Source organism: Carassius auratus, chromosome 32, assembly GCF_003368295.1.
Source record: "Carassius auratus strain Wakin chromosome 32, ASM336829v1, whole genome shotgun sequence".
NCBI lineage: Eukaryota > Metazoa > Chordata > Actinopteri > Cypriniformes > Cyprinidae > Carassius > Carassius auratus.
In genome coordinates, this window is record NC_039274.1 from 9138947 (window position 1) to 9157980 (window position 19034).

Here is a 19034-nt window from a genome sequence, read left to right on the forward strand (position 1 = left end):
CCCCGCTGCTCTCTCTCTCCCTCTCTCTCTCTCTCTCTCTCTCTCTCTCTCAATAACAGAACAAAAGGCACGGTCTCCAAACAGATCAAAATAGAGGTAGCCTGTATGTGTGCATTATATATTATCTTATAAAATTATCTCATACATTATTTTAAAATAAAGAGGGCACAGCAGAACAAAGACTGTCAGGCACGAACTAATAAATGTAGAAAAAAAGAAACACTGTTGGAATGAAGTACAGTTAACCTATGATGATGATAATCATAATAATAGCCTCACTGAGCTGAGTGGAGTGTTTAATTAGACTTTTGTACATTTCTGGGAAAAAGAAAATTGCATACACGTCTAAATCCTTTATTTTTAAACAAATATAAATTAAACACTATCCTTCCCGACGTTAAAAAAAAAAAAGCTTAATTTAGAATTTGCATGTGTTAGAAGAAATAATATTTTGCCTTTTAAACTTCTCGAAATTTCAAGGCAATGAAAGAGTGCCATCTATTGACTGTTCAGCATACAATAGCTATGTGCTTGATCTAAATAAAGGTTGCCACATCTTTTGTTATATAGCCCCTCCTCCCATCAGCCTTCATTGACACCAAACCAGATATGTGCTGATTTAACTCTTTTTTTTTTCCTTTTTTTTATTATAGGTACTGCATATTATTTAATATCATTCATCATTTTAACAATGTAGCAAACAAAAGGGCCTGTGCATGGGTGAAAAAGACTCACCAAGTCTCATCCACAAAAATTTACAAAACCAGCCTTTTTTTAAGTTTCCGCATAAAGTTAATGAAAGATTTGATAGCTAGTGTCTCACCTTTCCTGGCATAGATAGATATATTTACTTGGAAAAGTGAATTTGGAAATTTCAGTCTATTGAAAATATATGCACTACGGCTTTGAAGCAGCTGCATATAAAACATGAGACAAATTCTTGTTATTAGGATGTTTATTTACATAGTACAAGTTTGCAGAGACACCTGCAAATCTCACAGAGACAGTGACAGAGGAAGAACATACACATTATAATATCACATTGTCCTCCACTGCATCCCTCCATCTGACATCAAACTCCACTCTTCACAGCTCACGTGTAAGATATGATTGAGTAGCAACATTTGATCAGTCATCAGATATCATTTCACCACATCAGTTATTCATAGGCCACATTTGTTCCAGTTAAAAAGATTAGATTTAATCTAAGGGAGTTAACTGACAGTTTCTTATAGATTCTGTTTTTTTTTAAAACTGATGTCACAGCGCAGAAAACGAGAGCTACAGATCATAGCAATGTAAAGAATAACATTTCTATGGGAGGGTCAAACAATATTACCATATCTCAAAGACACTAAATGGTCAATGCATTCTTCAATCTCTTCACCTGTGTCTTAAAAACCATTACAATCTTTAGATTTGATTTGTACAAAGAAGGCCATGAGAGCATATAAAACAAATAACAGATGGTCACATGCTGTAATCATACTGGGTCAGTGTAGTTGTGTGTTTGTGCTGAGACTGATGTTGTCTCTCACATTTAACCGACAGACGTCAGAGACCTTACTGTTGCTGGTGTTACACAAATGTGTCCAAAGTATGTGTGCTGAGAGTCTCAGAAATGCACAGGTCTGCTGGTTGAAGGGGGGAAAAGTAAAAAAAAACTGATGGATTCTCACATCACCAGAATAGAAAGCTCACCACGAAGCACCAGAAAAAAACTTAGAATTAGAATACATGATTTCTTTTGAAAAATGTCTGTGCATCAGTGTTTATATTTGTTGTTGCTTTTCCCATGCCATAAAAGCCTTAATTTTCCTGGAGGACAGGTGAGGTTTTTATACTTCAGTGCACACTTGCTTTACATCAGAGTAAGCTGTTGCACCTCTCCAGAGTTTTTATGCAAAGACAGGGCACCTGAGCAATAAGCACTGATTATGAGCACAGTATAAAAATGGTCCATATGCCACCATGTGTCTGTTTTAAGAGGTATGGCTTGACATCTGAACTCTCATTTCATGCATTTTGCTATTCTCCTCTGCAATATGCCAAAGATTTATCCAGACAAATAGCCATTCCATGCTTAATATAGTGGAGCAAAAACCAGCCCGAAGATTCAAAATGAGGTAAAATGAGACAATCGACTCATCTGGTTTAAGAAAACTCTGCTGCCAAACACATGATGATCAGAAGAACTAAATCTTTAAACATTTGTACCATTTTGAAGATATAACTAAGTAAATGAACAAGCAGCAAATGAGGTATCTGAATATGAACTTATCCTGAAGGGCTGATTCTGAACAATAAAATGCATATCTGAGAAAGACAAGACATCTGCTGACCCTGGCAAAACCACAGTTTCCTTCATTTTAGACAAAACAAGAGGTTTATTTCCCCCACACATTCCTAATGCTGAAGGTGGGATGTGCTAAACACTAATCTGATGTAGAAGACTCTGGAGCAAAGCTAAGACTATTCTTGACATCAGTCTATGAAAATTGAAATTAATATGTGCCATTTAAAGGGATCTTTTACCCAAAACTAATAATTATGCTACCATTTATCACAGAAAAGAAGATATTTAAGTTTTTTGCCTACACAATAGGGACCGATGTTGCTCTGGAAATTTCCTTTAGAATACCTTCCTTTTTTCAGTAGTAGTACGTCACACAAGTTTGGAATGACATGAGGATGAGTCAATAATGACAGAATTTTCATTTTTGGGTTAACGATCCTTTTAACACAGAATTTGGCGTGAAGCGTATTAGACAAAAATGTTATAATATCAATAAAATCATTGAGTCTAAAGTTACAGACTTATTGTTGTTGAGTTGTTGACTGGCCACTAAACATCTAGAAGTTTGACGACCGTTCGACATGCGAGTGGCTTACTGAATGCTATTATTAAACAAGCAGTTATTCAGAGTTATTCAGACATTCATCCTCTTCATTTCCAGCATGATCAGCCCTGAGTGTGGCCTGCTGCGCATACAAAAACTGGAATGTTCAAAAGACCATCTTAAAAGTAACCTAGTCCTGCTCTAGCACCAAAGCTCTACTCGGTGAAGTTACTGAAATACACGAAGATAATCAGCTGAACTGTAGCAATGACTGAGACCGACTAAACTGAGAGTTGTTGTTGTTGGCATCATGGGCAGTCCTGGTGATAACATGAAGACGGCAGGATTTTGAGAGTATGTTGATGTTCATCTTCCAATATAACAGTGCTAACAAAAAAGAAACTACTTTAAATAAGCGTCTAAAATGCATAAAAACGAAGCGCAACATCTACAGATCCTGCTCTCAGCTGTAATAAAACATGATTTTGCATGGATGGCAAAATGTATTTACAGTTCCAGATGAACTCTAAATGGTGACAGATGCATGGCATGAGGACAAAGAATAAAGTACATGACAAGACCTCTGAAAGATGGAGGCCATTTCCTAGTTTGGCTGAAAATGTTCTTCTCGGACTCCCTGCGTAGAAGTTCCTGAGAAAAAGAGATGACTGGCATGTCAACAGGTAGATCTTAAACCATGCGGTTTGCCTTCCACTGTGTTTATACCCCTTCATTTGAAGGGTATATTGCAAAACTGATGTGATGATCAAGCTTTTTTTTCATAGCAAAGGACTAACAAGAAAATGACCATATGCTTGCACACAGGTGAAAGTTTCAGTAACCGTTACACAAGAATACAGACAGAGTGAGAAGGGCAGTAGATTCTGCTATAATCCAAAGGCTATGAATCAGACGGCTTCAAATCCGCCTATACTATACTCATAAAATCACACAGGAAAAAAAACACAATCCTGTAAAGAAATGAGGTAGTGCTGTTGACTGAGAAAAACTTGGAGCATGAATCAATGTGTCTTCACGAGTACACTCATGAAATGATAGAAAATGTACATGGACTCTTAGTGTTCCTTTGTATTGTTCCTTCTTTTCTTCTTCATTTTTGTCTATAGGTATTTGATACAGCAATCGTGCATATACAAATGCACTTTGAATTTGAGACTCCTGAGACACTACGCTCCAGTCAGGGAATGTGTGTTTTTATTTGTATTGTATTCTGGTATGTATGCATAAATGTACCTCTGATCTGATCAAGTAAAGGACACAGTTTACCCCAGAAACGAAAATTCTGTCATCATTTTCTCTCCCTCAAGTTGTTCCACACCTGTATGGTTTTCTTACTTCTGCAGAAAACAAACAACATTTTTGTCCATGCACAGGTTTGGAGCAACACGAGCAAGAGTAAATGACAAAATGTTCATTTAAGGGTGAACAATCCCTTTAAACCGGAATAGATGTAGAACTGAAAAATGGTGCTAATTTTCTGGTACAGCCATTTTAAGCACAGATCTGTGTGTGTGTGTGTGTGTGTGTGTGTGTGTGTGTGTGTGTGTGTGTGTTTATGTGTGGTGACCCTGAGACAGCAGGAGGTGGTATTTGTGGCAGGGTTATCTTCTCTGACAAGATCTTCACCCATTGGCACTGATCTCGTGACGTTCGTCCAGTGAATGAGTTCGGTTTCCATATGCAGGGCTGATTTCAGGGTCCTTCGACTTCCCCTCAGAGTAAGAACCCTCTGACACGTGTGCATGTAAACACATAAACCACTTCACTTCAGCACATGCCGTACATGCACACAAAGAGGGGTTAAAGTGTGCCACTGATATGCCCTAAAATGCATTTCCATGGAGACTAGTGCTAAAAAAAATATTCTATGTGTACATACATATAAAATAATGGAACCAAAATTTTGCAATAAAACAGCCAAGAGAAGAGGCGTGCGTGGCTATGAGAAAATATCAACTTCTCCGGCAGGAAGGTGCCACTCGTAGGTCTCCTCTGTCCCAGAACTTTAGGAACACCATTTATTACGCTTCTCTTCCTTCCAGCTTAGGGGTACACATAGTTATGCACCCCTGAGGTAGAGTGGACAAGGCCAGAGCTGGCAAGGGATGAGGGGGAAGCAGGGAGACCTGGTGAGTGCAGAACCTTTCCTGCAGGGCACAACCTGTGGACCCCATTCTCCAGGGTCTCTGCCTTTGAGCAAAGGGGTTTGGATGAGTGGAAGCCATTAGTAAGCCCCACACCTTGGTTTTTGGCACTGCCCACTGTCGGCTGGCTTAGTCCACTTTCAAATGGTCCATTGTGATTGGACAGTACTTCTGCGATGTGAGTACTGGGGGTTGGAGATGGAGATCGAGTTTCATGGCTGTTCTCGCTGTGAGCATAAGTTGGATGTGGGTTTGATGGAGTTGCCTTCTTTCCAGGAGAAGGGTGCTTGGAAAATGGAGTCTCCAAAGAGAGCTCCATGTCACTTTGTGGACCCTGGTCAACCGTCGTGTTAGACAGCTGTGAATGTACAATGACTTCAGCCTCCACCTGGTTCTTGCTGAGGGAATACAGCGTCTCCACATGCCCACTCTGCAAATACAGCACATCACAAAAAAACACTCTTCAAGTGGGGTTATATTTTTTATACATTCTTAATATGGTTCTAGATTTTTTTGTGTGTGTGTGCTGGAATAGTTTATGCATAAGAGTTAACGGACCTCTTATTAAGAATTAAGAGTTATATATTTTTAACAATACATGCATGTTGGAAGACATTGACTTGAACAGAGTTTTATCAAATTAACTGCATTATATGCAAATAAATTAATCAATTTAATCACAACAAATTACATATCGATATTTGAAGGAAAAAAGCTCTCAAATTTGAAGAACATTATATTATTCTATTTTACACTATACAGTTCAAAAGTTTGGGGCTGGTAATATTTTTTATGTTTTAGATTTGTTTTTGTTTTTTTCGTCTCTTGTGCTCACAAAGCTTGAATAAAACTGATTAAAATCGCAGTTTTTTAAATATATTTTGAACACATTTGAAAATGTAATTTATTCCTTTGATGGCAATGCTGAAAACAGGTTTACTACTTAATGTTTTTGTAGAAAATGTGATACTTTTTTTCCCATCATTCTTTTATGAACAGGAAGTTCAAATGAATATCATCTCTGTAACAGCATATATGTCTTTATTGTAACCAATTTAATGCATCCTCACTAAACTAAAGTATTGATTTGGAAAAAGAAAGTACACTGGGCCCAAACGTTTGAACAATAGCGTTTATAAAAAATAAAAAAAAAGTATATATATATATATATATTTTTTTTTTTATTCATTTACATTGTGCTTTTTTAGTTTCTTGAATGCCGCATACTGAAAACACTGTGTCAAGCTGAATGTAGTTTCATCAATTAATCACACTAAATCAATGTATGGTCTAATATAAACATTGAATAATGGGGTGAAAACTGGACACTGTGGGTAGGGAAGGTGGAAGATCACAATCTAAAATGTTAATGATTTTGTGCAGTACAGTTCAGCACTATTTCATCATAAGAACTGGAAAAACTGATTTTTAAAAATGTCAACAGGGAAATAAAATGATGGCAAAATGAGGAGGAGAGATGGCTGAAGGTGTAATTTTATGTGTTAGCTTCCTGCTGCTCCTATATTTGAGGCACTTTCGGAAGGGCAGTAATTGGTAAATGGTATGCAGACTTCAGCTTTTCATTTCAAGTGTCACATACTAATTAGCCGTCTTCCCCACTGTCTGCTTAATGGTAATTACGTTCTCTGTACATTTCCCGTCTGTGTGAGGCACGATCCATCAGCCCCACCCCCCATCCCACACATTCATAAACACACAAGCAGCTGTGCAAGGATTACATGCATTTCATAAGATAAAGATCAAAAATCTGTTATATTTCTTTATTGTTTTTGTCACACCCCAACATTCATGGTAATTTCTACACTCCTTACCTTATTGTTCTCTGATGGTGGTCCCTCAAGAGATCCATTGATGAGAGCAGAAGAATCCTCAGTTATAGTATCTCTGTATCTGGTGATCCTATTGGCCCAGTTCCGACTAACGGATCCATTCCAGGCTGGCTGATTGTGGAGCAGAAAGAGGAAAACTAAAAGACTGAAAATACTCAAATATGAAAACATTTTAATAGATCAAAATCTTTTGTTGGTCTTGGAATATGCTTATCAAACAACATAGCCCTATCCCAAACAAAACCAAACCTTCTTCCTATCCCTCCGATCTCATTGGCTGATAGAAACCTGCTTATCAACAAGGATGCATATTTGGAAGAAAGTTTGTGTGGTACATCAAATTAGTGTACTGTGGATTCTTGCACATTTAACTAGCTCACCTTGGATTCTGCAAGGCCATCGTCAGCCCCTTCTATATTACCCATGAGACTCTGCTGCTCAGTGAGGTCTGTGAGGGGCTTGTTGGGGTCTTGTGTATTTGAGGGCATGAGGGTTTCTAACTCATGGCAGTCAGTGCAATCAGGCGCAGTAGCAGGCACTGGACGGGCATCCTTCCTGTACTGAGGACTCAAAGAACTCGAGTCAAGTCCACCAGACACATCCCTAAAAGTGACAGAAAGGACTATCATTAAATATCACTATATCACATACATACATACATACATACATATATATATATATTAGGGGTGGTAATTAATGCGTTAATTAGATTAATTAATTATGGAGAAAAATAACACGTTAAAATTATTAACGCATTTAACACACTTGTCCCGCCCCAGACCTGTGTGGATCATCTGCCATTTCATACAGTCGACTGATGACTAATATGAGGCAGGGCAACAGCTTACTGCGTGATAGAGCCTAGAAAGTGTCCCTAAAATTCAAGATATGGCACAAAATGCCCGTTTGAAATTTTGTCTCATATTTACATCACATAGTTAAGAAATATCACACAGCTGTAGGCTAAGTGCGTTATCACACAAGTGCAAATGTGATACTCATCTTATACAACAGTTCATTAAGAAGTTAATATTGTGTTATTTTAGACACAATGTGGTCTGTTTTGCAACGACAAAGCAGAACTGTTTATCTCCGAGCAACCCACAGCATCATTTCATTTCTTAATCCACGTTTTGAATGAATTGGGTGAACCATTGGTGCATTGAAACATTGGCCATAGTTGTGCTGGCTTTGAAGTGGTGCTGCAAAGACCGATCAGTGTATGACATCAAAGTACTTCAAGAGTGACTCAGAAGCACTAAAAACAGAGAAGAAGACTTGGACTATGCTCATAAACCTTGCGAGTGGTACACAGACGAACATGGAACAATACATTTATTAATCAGTGTTAATGTTAGTTAATAAAAAGACAATCGTTCAGTGTTTGTTCATGTTTTTGTTGCTTTTACGTGACGTAGAGGTGTCTGGCTAGGGGGGAGACGTGGGCTGATGACGTCATCGTTTCAGAAAATATACGGATTAGCTGTCCAGACGAAAATGCAAAGATGGCGTTTTCAAATTTATCCACTCTGGGACCCGGTTTCAAAAAATAGCGGTTTCACCTTATGAAAACGCCGGATCCGTGTGGACGAAACGCCTATCCGACAAAAAATTTGTGCGTATTCACAGAAACGCGTCTCTGTGTGGACGGGGCCTTAAGCTCCTGTGGTACTTTGATGTCACAAACCGATCTGTCTGATGGTGATGACCCGCTTCAAGTCGAACAAGTCTAATGATTCAATGAACCATTCATTAAGAACCATTTACTTCACTACTAAATGAATCAGCCATTTGAACGAATCAAACCAATGAATAAATGACTCGATTACTGAATCATTAAGACATTTACCACCACTTACTGGCAGTTTTTAGTTTATTATTTAGAGTATAATTTAAATAAATAAATAATTTTATATATTTTCATAGTAATAATAATAAAGTTAAAGGGGGGGGTGAAATGCTATTTCATGCATACTGAGTTTTTTACACTGTTAAAGAGTTGGATTCCCATGCTAAACATGGACAAAGTTTCAAAAATTAAGTTGTACGTTTGAAGGAGTATTTCTGTTCCAAAAATATTACTTCCGGTTTGTCACAAGTTTCGGAAAGTTTTTTTCGAGTATGGCTCTGTGTGACGTTAGATGGAGCGGAATTTCCTTATATGGGTCCTGAGGCACGTCTGCCGGAAGAGCGCGCGCTCATGTATAGCAGAGCACTGAGAGCACAACAGATATTCACTGATCAGAGCGAGAGCGTCGCGAAATGTCACAAAAGAAGTGTGTTTTTGGTTGCCAGGGCAAGACAACCCTGCACAGATTACCAAAAGAGAAACAGCATTAAGGGACCAGAGGATGGAGTTTGTTTTTACAGAGCATCAACGGAGTTGTGCAAGTGTTTGTGTTTGTTCCCTGCATTTCGAAGATGCTTGTTTTACAAACAAGGCCAAGTTTGACGCCGGATTTGCATATCGTTTATTTCTTAAGGATAATGCAGTCCCAAAGAAAAAGGGTCACGATCGTGTGTTGGAACCGCAGGCGGTGAGTAAAACTGCTTCAAATATCTCTGTGTTGTTAACTTAGCTATCGGCGCATAAGCACATCAAGTAAACAACATGCGATGTTGTCATCAAACTGCACTTTCCACATGTACAGCTTAAAAAAAAAAAAGATGACAAAGTGGAACTTAGTCATTTTCCAAAACCGCTAAGCAAATATATACAGTTTCAGTATGTTACATACCACATAGAGACTGATTGCTGATGCTGCTCTTGTTCAATTTCAGCCTCTGGATCTGATTCTGGATCATAAATATACGCTGAATCTGACTGTTAGCCATTGTTTGTTTTGGATGATGGTTTTTCCTCAAGGTAATGTCACAGCTTCCAGACGCGCTCAACACAAAAGCCTACTGGCGCTCGTGATTCTTTAGCTCCGCCCACACGTCACGCCTCCAGCCACTCGTGTTTTTCCGGGAAAAATCGGTACAGACTGTCTTTCTCTTATGAATATAATAAAACTAAAGACTTTTTGGAGTACTACTCTATAGGTACTCAAGATTAACAGGATATTGAGTCGAAATGAGCATTTCAACCCCCCCCCCCCCCCTTTAAGGAAATAAATTATTAAAGTTATAGCTCACCCAACCAAAAAATGACAATATCATCATTTACTCACATGGTCCAAAAGGGTAGGCTATATGTAATAAATCTGATCAAACAAAATATTTCTTCCTTTTTGAAATACTGTAAAATAATCAAGAAATTGTCCTTTATAGCAGTTTTAATGCTGAGATCTAATAAATATTATCTAAGTATCTAAAGCTGAGGACTGTCACAGAAGCTTTCAATGTTCTCAACGATTTCTATAACCTTTTCAAACAGTTCAAAGATTCCTCATTTCTTTTTAAGAGACGTGATCAGGTTGGGTTTCACAGACTCTGAATTACATTGTCATGCCGAAATTTGCACCCGGCCAGATTATGCACTCTATAGAATTGGTAAAGTTTAGGAGTCGGTGTGGGGGAGGAGTTAAGATTAGGGGTGGGGTTTGGATTAGGCAGTCAGGTAGCGACTTCTACGAAGGGATGCATAATCTGGCAGGGGTGCAGAATTCGGCACAAAAAACCTCTTCTGAAAAAAAAGAAAAGAGAGCAACAAATCAGTATATTAGTAATGGGTGCTCACAGGCATTACTATCATAGACATAAATTCAGATTTTAAAACATATTTAAATAGAAAACTTATTTTAAAATGTAATATTATTTCACAATATGCATTTTACTATTTTTCTATTAATTTTTTTTACTGTATTTTTGATCAAATAAATGCAGACTTGGTAAGCAAAATTAATTTTAAAATAAATAAAACAATCTTACGGAGGCCAACCTTTTGAAAAGCAGTGTGCACAGTATATACTGAACAGTACAGTGTATATATTTAAGTCGTTTCGATTAGAAATCTTGTTAATCTAACTATACGTACTTAAATTATGAATGTATACCTATCTGTGACATTAAAAGATATCATCAATCAAATAATTGATCAAAGACATTTCAATTGTTAATGTTTTGAACATCTCTTTATATTTTACTTTATGAAATGTGAAAACTGCTTGGTTTGAAACACTTATTTTTAAATAATTATAGTGTATGTTTATGAAAACTGGAACAGCGTATATGCTACTGTGAAACTGAGAAAACAAACAAACTTTGTTTTCAGAATTTTCAGAGATGTAACCTGTCTTTTCTTCTTCCCTTTTACGTACATGTATCGTTCAGGGTAAATGTTAAAGAAGCAGTCATTTTATCTAATGAGCTTGGTCGCAGTTTCACAGCTGGAGGTTCCAAGAGTCTGATGAGTGCATATTAACCTCACATCCTGAAGCTTGTCAAATTCCCCATCTCACATTAATATCAATGTGTACTTATGTGACCACGTTCAAATCTAAAGGTCACGCATGTATAATGGATACACTATGCTCTATTCATACTCTGTTAACAAATAATCACTGCAGCTGACACAATTCTCAGAAGAAGGTGAAATGGGTTTGGTTCTCTCATTCTCTAAATGCAAAAGCCCAGCAGACTCAATCTGCCTCTGTGGCTGTTCATGAAACCAGCAGAGCTCTAAAAGAGCGAGAGCAATCAGCCATGACTCTCTGCCATTCAGCTCTCAATACCACACATCTGTTTCAGACACACAAACGCTTGCACACACGCTGTGTGATTGAGTGTTGTTATTCACCCATGTCTCATTCCAGATTAAAGTAACATCCAAAAGGTCCTTGGTTGAAACCTTTAAAATCTGAACATAATTTTGGGAGGATTTTCACTGCAGCTTGTTTGTCATTAAAAGCCTTTGGGGGGAGACAGATTTCTTCCTAAACTGCAACTGTTGCAGCATTTTTGTGTGTATAAGGAATAGTTTGACTATAAAATGAAAATGCATTAAAAAAAAGAAAAACAGTGGGTCCAAATTCTCTGATAGATAGTTTGATAATTTTAAGTATTTATAATTATTTTGAATTAGCTCTTTTTTATATTTTCAGTTTTCATATTCATTTTAGTTCAAAATTTGTCACATGCATTATTATTTTTTGAATTTATTACATTTCTATTTCAATTAGCTGTCAAGGCAATATTGATTTTTTTATGTATTATTATTATTATTATTCAGATTTATTTCAATAACAGAAAAATAATTTTAGTCGTTTCAGCATTGATTAATTATAATAATTATTATTTTTTTATTTAGTCTAAAATGGATCTTACAAAGTTTGAAGAGGCACATACCATGTTTTTCCATTGCGGAAACTGACACACATGCAGAGCAGGATGCAGAGCAGACCAACACACACTCCAACTATGATACCAGTCACAGCATGGATATCCAGCTCTGTAGGAGAGTGACAGAGTGAGAGGGGGAGAGAGAGAGAGAATGAGAATGCATGACAGAAGTGTACAAATCAGTCATCGAGTACTTCAATGCAACTGAATTGTACTTAAGCATAATAATGAAACATTAATTACAACACAATGTGTTATATTAATTATAACTAATTTTATGACTGGTGTATGTAAGTCTGTGAATTTCTGTGACCAAATCCCCACAGACGGCGTGTGTATGAGGCTGGACCGAATCACTTCACACTCCCTGTGGGAGTGCTATTAATTGAGTGTCAGTGATGGGCAGAGGCAGATGGCAGTCTCTACACACACACACACACACACACACACACACACACACACACACACACACACACCTGTGATGCCTCATGTAGAGTTAGAGAAACTTAACTGCCATTATAAACAAGGGTTGTCTTTGCCAAAGCAATATAAAAAACATTATATACATATAAGCACTGTGGGTGCTACTTGCAGGTTCATGTTTTTGAGCCACAGTATATGCTTTTTTGACTGCAAATGTTCACATATCAGCCAAGTTTTCTGGAGCTCAAAGGGCACTGCAAGGCCATGGGTTTGATTCAGTTGATTGTTTACCTTCAATGAGGTCTATGCCGCTTTGAATTAAAGAGTATAGAAAAGGTACAAATGCAAATGTAACAAATGTATAAATATGAGGGAATAAATATATTACATTAATGTAAAGGTTATGAGGTTTCAGTTAGTAGCTTTAGGAGGCTGATTCTTATATTCTTCCATTGAAAATATTTGTGGAGGTTTGCAGAATCTCTCTCTCTCTCTCTCTATAAAGTTCTACTTACAAAAAAAACAAAAGATCACAGTAAAAACAGTTTAAAAAAAAAATTATGATTTTGAAAGGAGTGTCTTATGCTCACCAAGGATACATTTATTTGATCATATATACAGTAAAATATTATGAAAAGAATGGCATTTATTTGAAACTGAAATATTTTTACATTATACATTTATTGCAACTTTTGATCAATTTAATGCTGAATAAAACTTTTTTTGACCCCAAACCTTTGAAAAATAGTGTATCTAGTTACATCAGAGGTAAAAACTCACCTGCTAATTAAAAAAACTGCAGGATGTTTTATTGCTTTTAAAAGTGGAAATCTTATAAAATGCTTTAGCGAATCTATAAATTAAATAAAATAAATTAGCCAAAGCAATACTGCAAAGTACCAAGTAAATGGTGACCACAGAAACATAATAGAAATCTTAAAGAATAAAATTTGTTCACATCCTTAAACAAAATAAAACATCATACACTCAATAAATAGTGTGAAAACTGTTACATATACATACACACCATATTTCTTTGGAGGAGTAAAGACATCCTTCACAGGTGAATATGGTCCCACCCCAACTTCAGTGCAGGCCCCCATCTTGAAATAATAACGCATCCCACTCGTCAGGCCTTGGACCTCTGCACTGGTAACAGAACCTAAGGAAAGACAGTGAGACAGAGAGATATTTATAAGGCAGACAATGACCATTCTAATATGACATGCTACACCATGTGCTTGTTGTTTGGGTGTGTGTGTGTGTGTGTAGATTTACCGTCATGTGTGAGTTTTATCCACAGGTGATCTGGATGGCTGATGTTGCCGGTGTAGAGGATCCAGTAGGTCAAAATGACACCATTTGGCTCCAGTGGAGGGCGCCAGCTCACAAGAACAGAGTATGAGTCCAGTGCACTCAACTGCATGTCCAGAGGAGGAGAGGAGGGTCCTGTGGTAAAAACACACGTTTATACCCCACACACAAGACACCAAAAGAAGGAAAAGAGATGCACATTCATTAAGAATTATCATTTCATCACAATCTTTCGAATTAGACACAATCTTTAAAATAGACTACTCATACTTCCAGCATTACCCATGGTATATACATACATCAAGGTGCAGTACTTTCAAACATGACATGAGACTATGTTTAAGTGTACTCTGAATTCACTAATATAGTACTAAAATATAATTTTGCATTGCTTTTGAAAGTGAAGCTCATTAAAGGGCTTTTTTGGATCAAAAATTAAATTACGTAAAAAAGGTTAAAAAAAACAAACAAATAATGTACACAGAAATGTAATATATAAACTTTGAAAATCAAACTGGAATGTACACAAATACAGGTTCAAAAAAATCATATATGACACTTGCAGGGTGAGGGGAGATTATCCACTAGTTAAGAGATTGCGGATGGTTTTGTTACTGTATATTGGACAGTTTTTTCTGTACGAAAAAAGTATTTGCCAAGAAAAGCACATTTAAAGCTTTGTGGTGTTATAATTGTCACAGCATGTGCAGTCTGGGAGTTAAGGAGATACCACAAGTATAAAATCTGCTTGTTTTTTTTTTTTAAGTGTCCACTCCTTCTTCCCCCACAAGAGTAGATAAAGCCCCTCTCAGTTGGTCCGACACTAAATCACTGTGGCAACATGCCCCTCCCCGCCATCACTTGGCTAGACTGACTGACAAGCTGAAAGACTCTTGGCCAACAAGAGGAGCAAATTCCATCTGGGCTTTTAATTAAAGCCAATTATCTCCTGACTCCTCTCCCTATTAATCCTCTAACTGTTAACCTAACACAAACACACTGACCCACACGACTCACACACTTGCAGTTACACTCACAAATACGTATTCATTCATCACTTCCCACATTTCAAAAATCCCACAGACACTCACGCTTCTGTACACACAATAATTAGAGCTCTCGCTCACACACGAACAAACTCAAGACGGTGCGAACTCTGCCAGATTTTTCCAGAAAAGTAACGATCACAAAAGACCATAGTCCATAGAATTCATACTCTATAAAACTTTCTTTTTCACATATATTAGGCAGAAAGGTTCTTTTGCAGCACTGAAAGGGGCTGTACTCACTGTCTGGAAGTGTGGACTCTTCCACTGTGCTGCTGAAAGGGCCACTCATTTCAGCTCCGTTAGACTGCACAGCGATTTCATAGCTTGTGAAGGGCTTCAGTGATTCCAGTAAAATCTCCTGAGAAGAGCTGAAATACAGTAAGATACAGAGAAATAGAGTCAGAGGACTGGTTGACTGAGACGGGATTATTTAACAGTCAATGTTGCTATCATCAAATCATTCAAAAAAATGCAATGTTTTGGAAAGAAGTCTCTTATGTTTACGGCTGCATTTATTAATCAAAAATACAGTCAAGCATTCATATTTTGAAAATGATTAATAAATAATGAACAATACATATTATACATGAACAATACAAATATATATATATATATATTTATATAATTTATTCCTGTGATGGCCAGGCTGCATTTTCAGCAGCCATTATTCCAGCATCACATGATTTTTCAGAAATGTTTCAGATGTTTTGCTGATTTGGTACTCAAGACACATTAGTCATATTATCAATGTTGAAAACCGTTGTGCTGCTTAATATTTTTCCGGTAGATGAGTAGATTTGATTGCAAAATTATAAATGACTCTAAATAAATGAAAAATTCATGATCAGTCTTTAAAAAATATATCTGTCAGATATAATAAATATAATATGTAGTGAGAGAAAATGCTTATAAAATATTTGACACACAATATTTACTTCAAATTCACAAAAAATTATGAAAAAGAGAATGTGCAATTTTCATTAATGGCTTTTGGTAAATGTATTCTCAATGTGGAGATAAATGTTTGTGTGCTTTCAGATCTTATTTCATAATGATTGCTTATAATCTGTCGAAACATGAACATGTTTATGCATATGCCTAGTACCTGGTATAGTATGAGACCAGCGATGCATTGCGTATTCCTGCAGGGCTGCAGCGTATAGTGTAGTTGATGATTCGCACATTGCTAAAGTGCGGTTTCTCCCAGTGGAGCCAGATAGAAGTGGAACTGTTTGCACGAGCTCTAACACTGATGGGTGGCAATGGTGGGAGAGAGTCTGTTGTCCGCACTAAGAAAACGATACACACACACACACAGACACATACACCCAGATGTACTCCCATTTCAATCCACAGGACAGCTAGATCTGATCTGATGTCCTCACAACCACACGCACCTCGTGTGAGCTTCTCTGTTCTGCCCTTCCAGACAGCAGGATATCCCTCAGTCTGTTTATTAAAGGCCCAAACCTTCACCTCGTACAGCTGATCAGGAGCTGAAACAATCAGACAAGTAAAACAATCACATGAATAACTGGCATATAAGAATTTTTATTTTTATTTTTATACTATATCCCTCACAGGAAACTTTGTGCAGTTTTACTTTCTCAAAAAAACTCATTCTGTATGATTTATAAGCGTTATGAAAAATGGGGACATGGGTTATGTCCTAATAAGTCACCCTCTCCTTGTAATACCTTTATCATACCCATTATACAAAGTTGTGTCCTGATATGTCACAAAAACATGCACACACACACACACTCACACACACACATGCTTATGACAATATATATAATGATTTTTTTATGGTTTTAGTCTTAGTTAACTATAATAACCCTGGTGTACACTGCTGGCAATTAGACAATACAGCCAGCTGATCTTCAGTTTTCCCTTCCCTTCCCTTATTTTTTACATTTTTATTAGAAAATGAATTAGTATATTTGTATGCAAGAGTATAGTTTATGTAAATAAAGTCGCACCAAGTCCTGTGACCTCATGGTGTTTAACTCTCTTCCTCAGTTTGATCTGCTGAATCCTCTCGTTGATCATAGGCTTCTCCTCATTGGCCAGCTCCTCTCCATCCAGTTCCCTCCAGGAAAGCTTGTAGCCGATGATTTGAGTGTGATTGGGCGGTGGCTGCCATGTGACATGGAGGGAATGCATTTTGGCTCTCACTTTGAGCTCAGTGGGAGCAAAGAGCACTGGGAAAGACAGAAGAGGGTATTGGTGAGAATGGCAGTTTTTTGTGTGTGAACTAGCAGGGCTGTCATAAGCAGTGGCGCCTCCAGGACATTTTTAATGAAGGATGTTGAAAACTGCATACAAATTAAACTGGTATTTAAAACAAGCCTGCAAGCTTGTCCCACTGCCATAATTCATGTGGACCAGAATGATCGGATTATTTTATTTACCCATGTTTAATCGCTCATTTAGGCTTCAAGAATAGCCAATGTCTTATCATGGGAAATATCACAATAAATAATTCAATTGATTTAATTTTGATACAAAATTTAAATAATATGGGTTAATGACTTCAAAATGGCTATGGACTAAACAGAAAAATAGATTCATCATCAGATTGTATGCTAAAATTATCATAACATCCATTACTGTTCAAGTTTGGGGATATTAGGATTAGTTTTTTTTTTTTTTTGGCTATTTATCAAGGACACATTAAATTGACCAAAAGTGACAGTAAATACATTTATAATGTAACAAAAGCTTCCTATTTCAATTAGAAGCCATTCTTTAGAACTCTTTATGCATCACAGAATCTTGAAAAATATGTTTGACAATTTCCACAAAAATATTAAGCAGCACAAATGTTTTCAACATTAATAATAACAAGAAATATCTCTTGACCACCAAAGCAGCATATGATTTTGCAAGGATCATCAAGACTGGAGTAATTGACTGCTGGAAATTAAGCTTTACTATCACAGGAATAAATGACATTTCAATATCTATTAGAATAGAAAACGTATATATAATATTTCACAGTATTACTGTTTTTATTGTAATTTGGATTTAAAAAATGCAGCTATGAACAGCAGTGTATTTAGGACTTTGTACTTGACTATAGATTTAAACTTCGTACCAGAGCAGACAAGATCTAAACTATACACACACAAAAAATATATTAGGGAAATAAAGCATTGTTGTAGCATGTTGTTTACCTGAGAGTTTTTTTCTATCAGTGAATATTCTAAATATTTAAAGTTTTTGGCCATGTCTGATCATTCACATAGATGTTCTAATAACTATTTTAGTTGAAGTTAAACAAAAATGTATAGTCTTGGTGACTGCAAGACCAATGGGGTGGTCAGTGTTGTTTTAGAGGGATCAACAGCCCACCGGCGGTCCCTTGGAGGCACCACTGCATATAAGTTTAACCTTGTGTGAGTTGAAACTGGTATCATTGTGCATATAGGGCATTTGTATGTGTTTGTGTTCACTCACCCTGAGTAAGGTTTGGTGTGTGGTGCGAGGCCCACTCAGACGACTGACTAAACCCAGCTCGTGTTCCCGCCGCAATCCGGATCTGGTATGTTTGATTTGGTTTCAGATCCTTTAAAGTCACCTGTGTCTCATTCCCACCCAATTCCACAGAGTATATGTGATCCACTGGAGGCCGCACACACACAAACACATGTCAGAAAATAAGTATGCCACTGAAAATAATTTCTGCAGCTGGCTGATAAAGAAGCATGAACAATGTCTGGATGTCTGAATTGAGTTTGCTTCTGTTTTTCATTCTGTGTCACAGGCCATCAGACTGAATCTGTCTTTTGTTCCACCTTTATTACTGTTCATTAAGCACTCAAAGCCAGAGCAATCAGCCATGTCTGTGATATTCAGCTCTAGTGTGAAGGACACAAGTGTGTGACTGTTACTGATGCAAGTATCTTTTTTTGCAGTCTATCTTTATTGCCCAAAACAAAAGTGGGACAAATAAAATATTATTATTATTATTATTAAAATACCCCAGACATGCCTGCTGCCCTACTTGTGACTACAGATAATGAAAAAAGCTACGAATTATTCAGCCAAAATGCATCCATCAACATGTTTCAAGTTCAAGCCTCACACACAGCCTAAATAGATCTT

At 37.1% G+C, this 19034-nt stretch overlaps 1 protein-coding gene across 1 annotated transcript in view; it reads right to left on the reverse strand.

The window, feature by feature from the left end:
- Positions 1-937: 937 nt before the first annotated feature.
- The window catches only part of LOC113051545 (immunoglobulin superfamily DCC subclass member 4-like), a 60728-nt gene continuing 42631 nt past the window's right edge, over positions 938-19034 (reverse strand). The window contains exons 10-20 of the mRNA XM_026215394.1: positions 18387-18551; positions 16907-17128; positions 16322-16420; positions 16030-16213; positions 15165-15292; positions 13840-14010; positions 13589-13723; positions 12145-12247; positions 7236-7458; positions 6838-6966; positions 938-5435 (exon numbers count right to left, since the gene is read on the reverse strand). Coding sequence (XP_026071179.1) covers positions 4905-5435; positions 6838-6966; positions 7236-7458; positions 12145-12247; positions 13589-13723; positions 13840-14010; positions 15165-15292; positions 16030-16213; positions 16322-16420; positions 16907-17128; positions 18387-18551 — 2090 coding nt within the window. The 3' untranslated portion in view covers positions 938-4904. The remainder of the gene's footprint in view (positions 5436-6837; positions 6967-7235; positions 7459-12144; positions 12248-13588; positions 13724-13839; positions 14011-15164; positions 15293-16029; positions 16214-16321; positions 16421-16906; positions 17129-18386; positions 18552-19034) is intronic.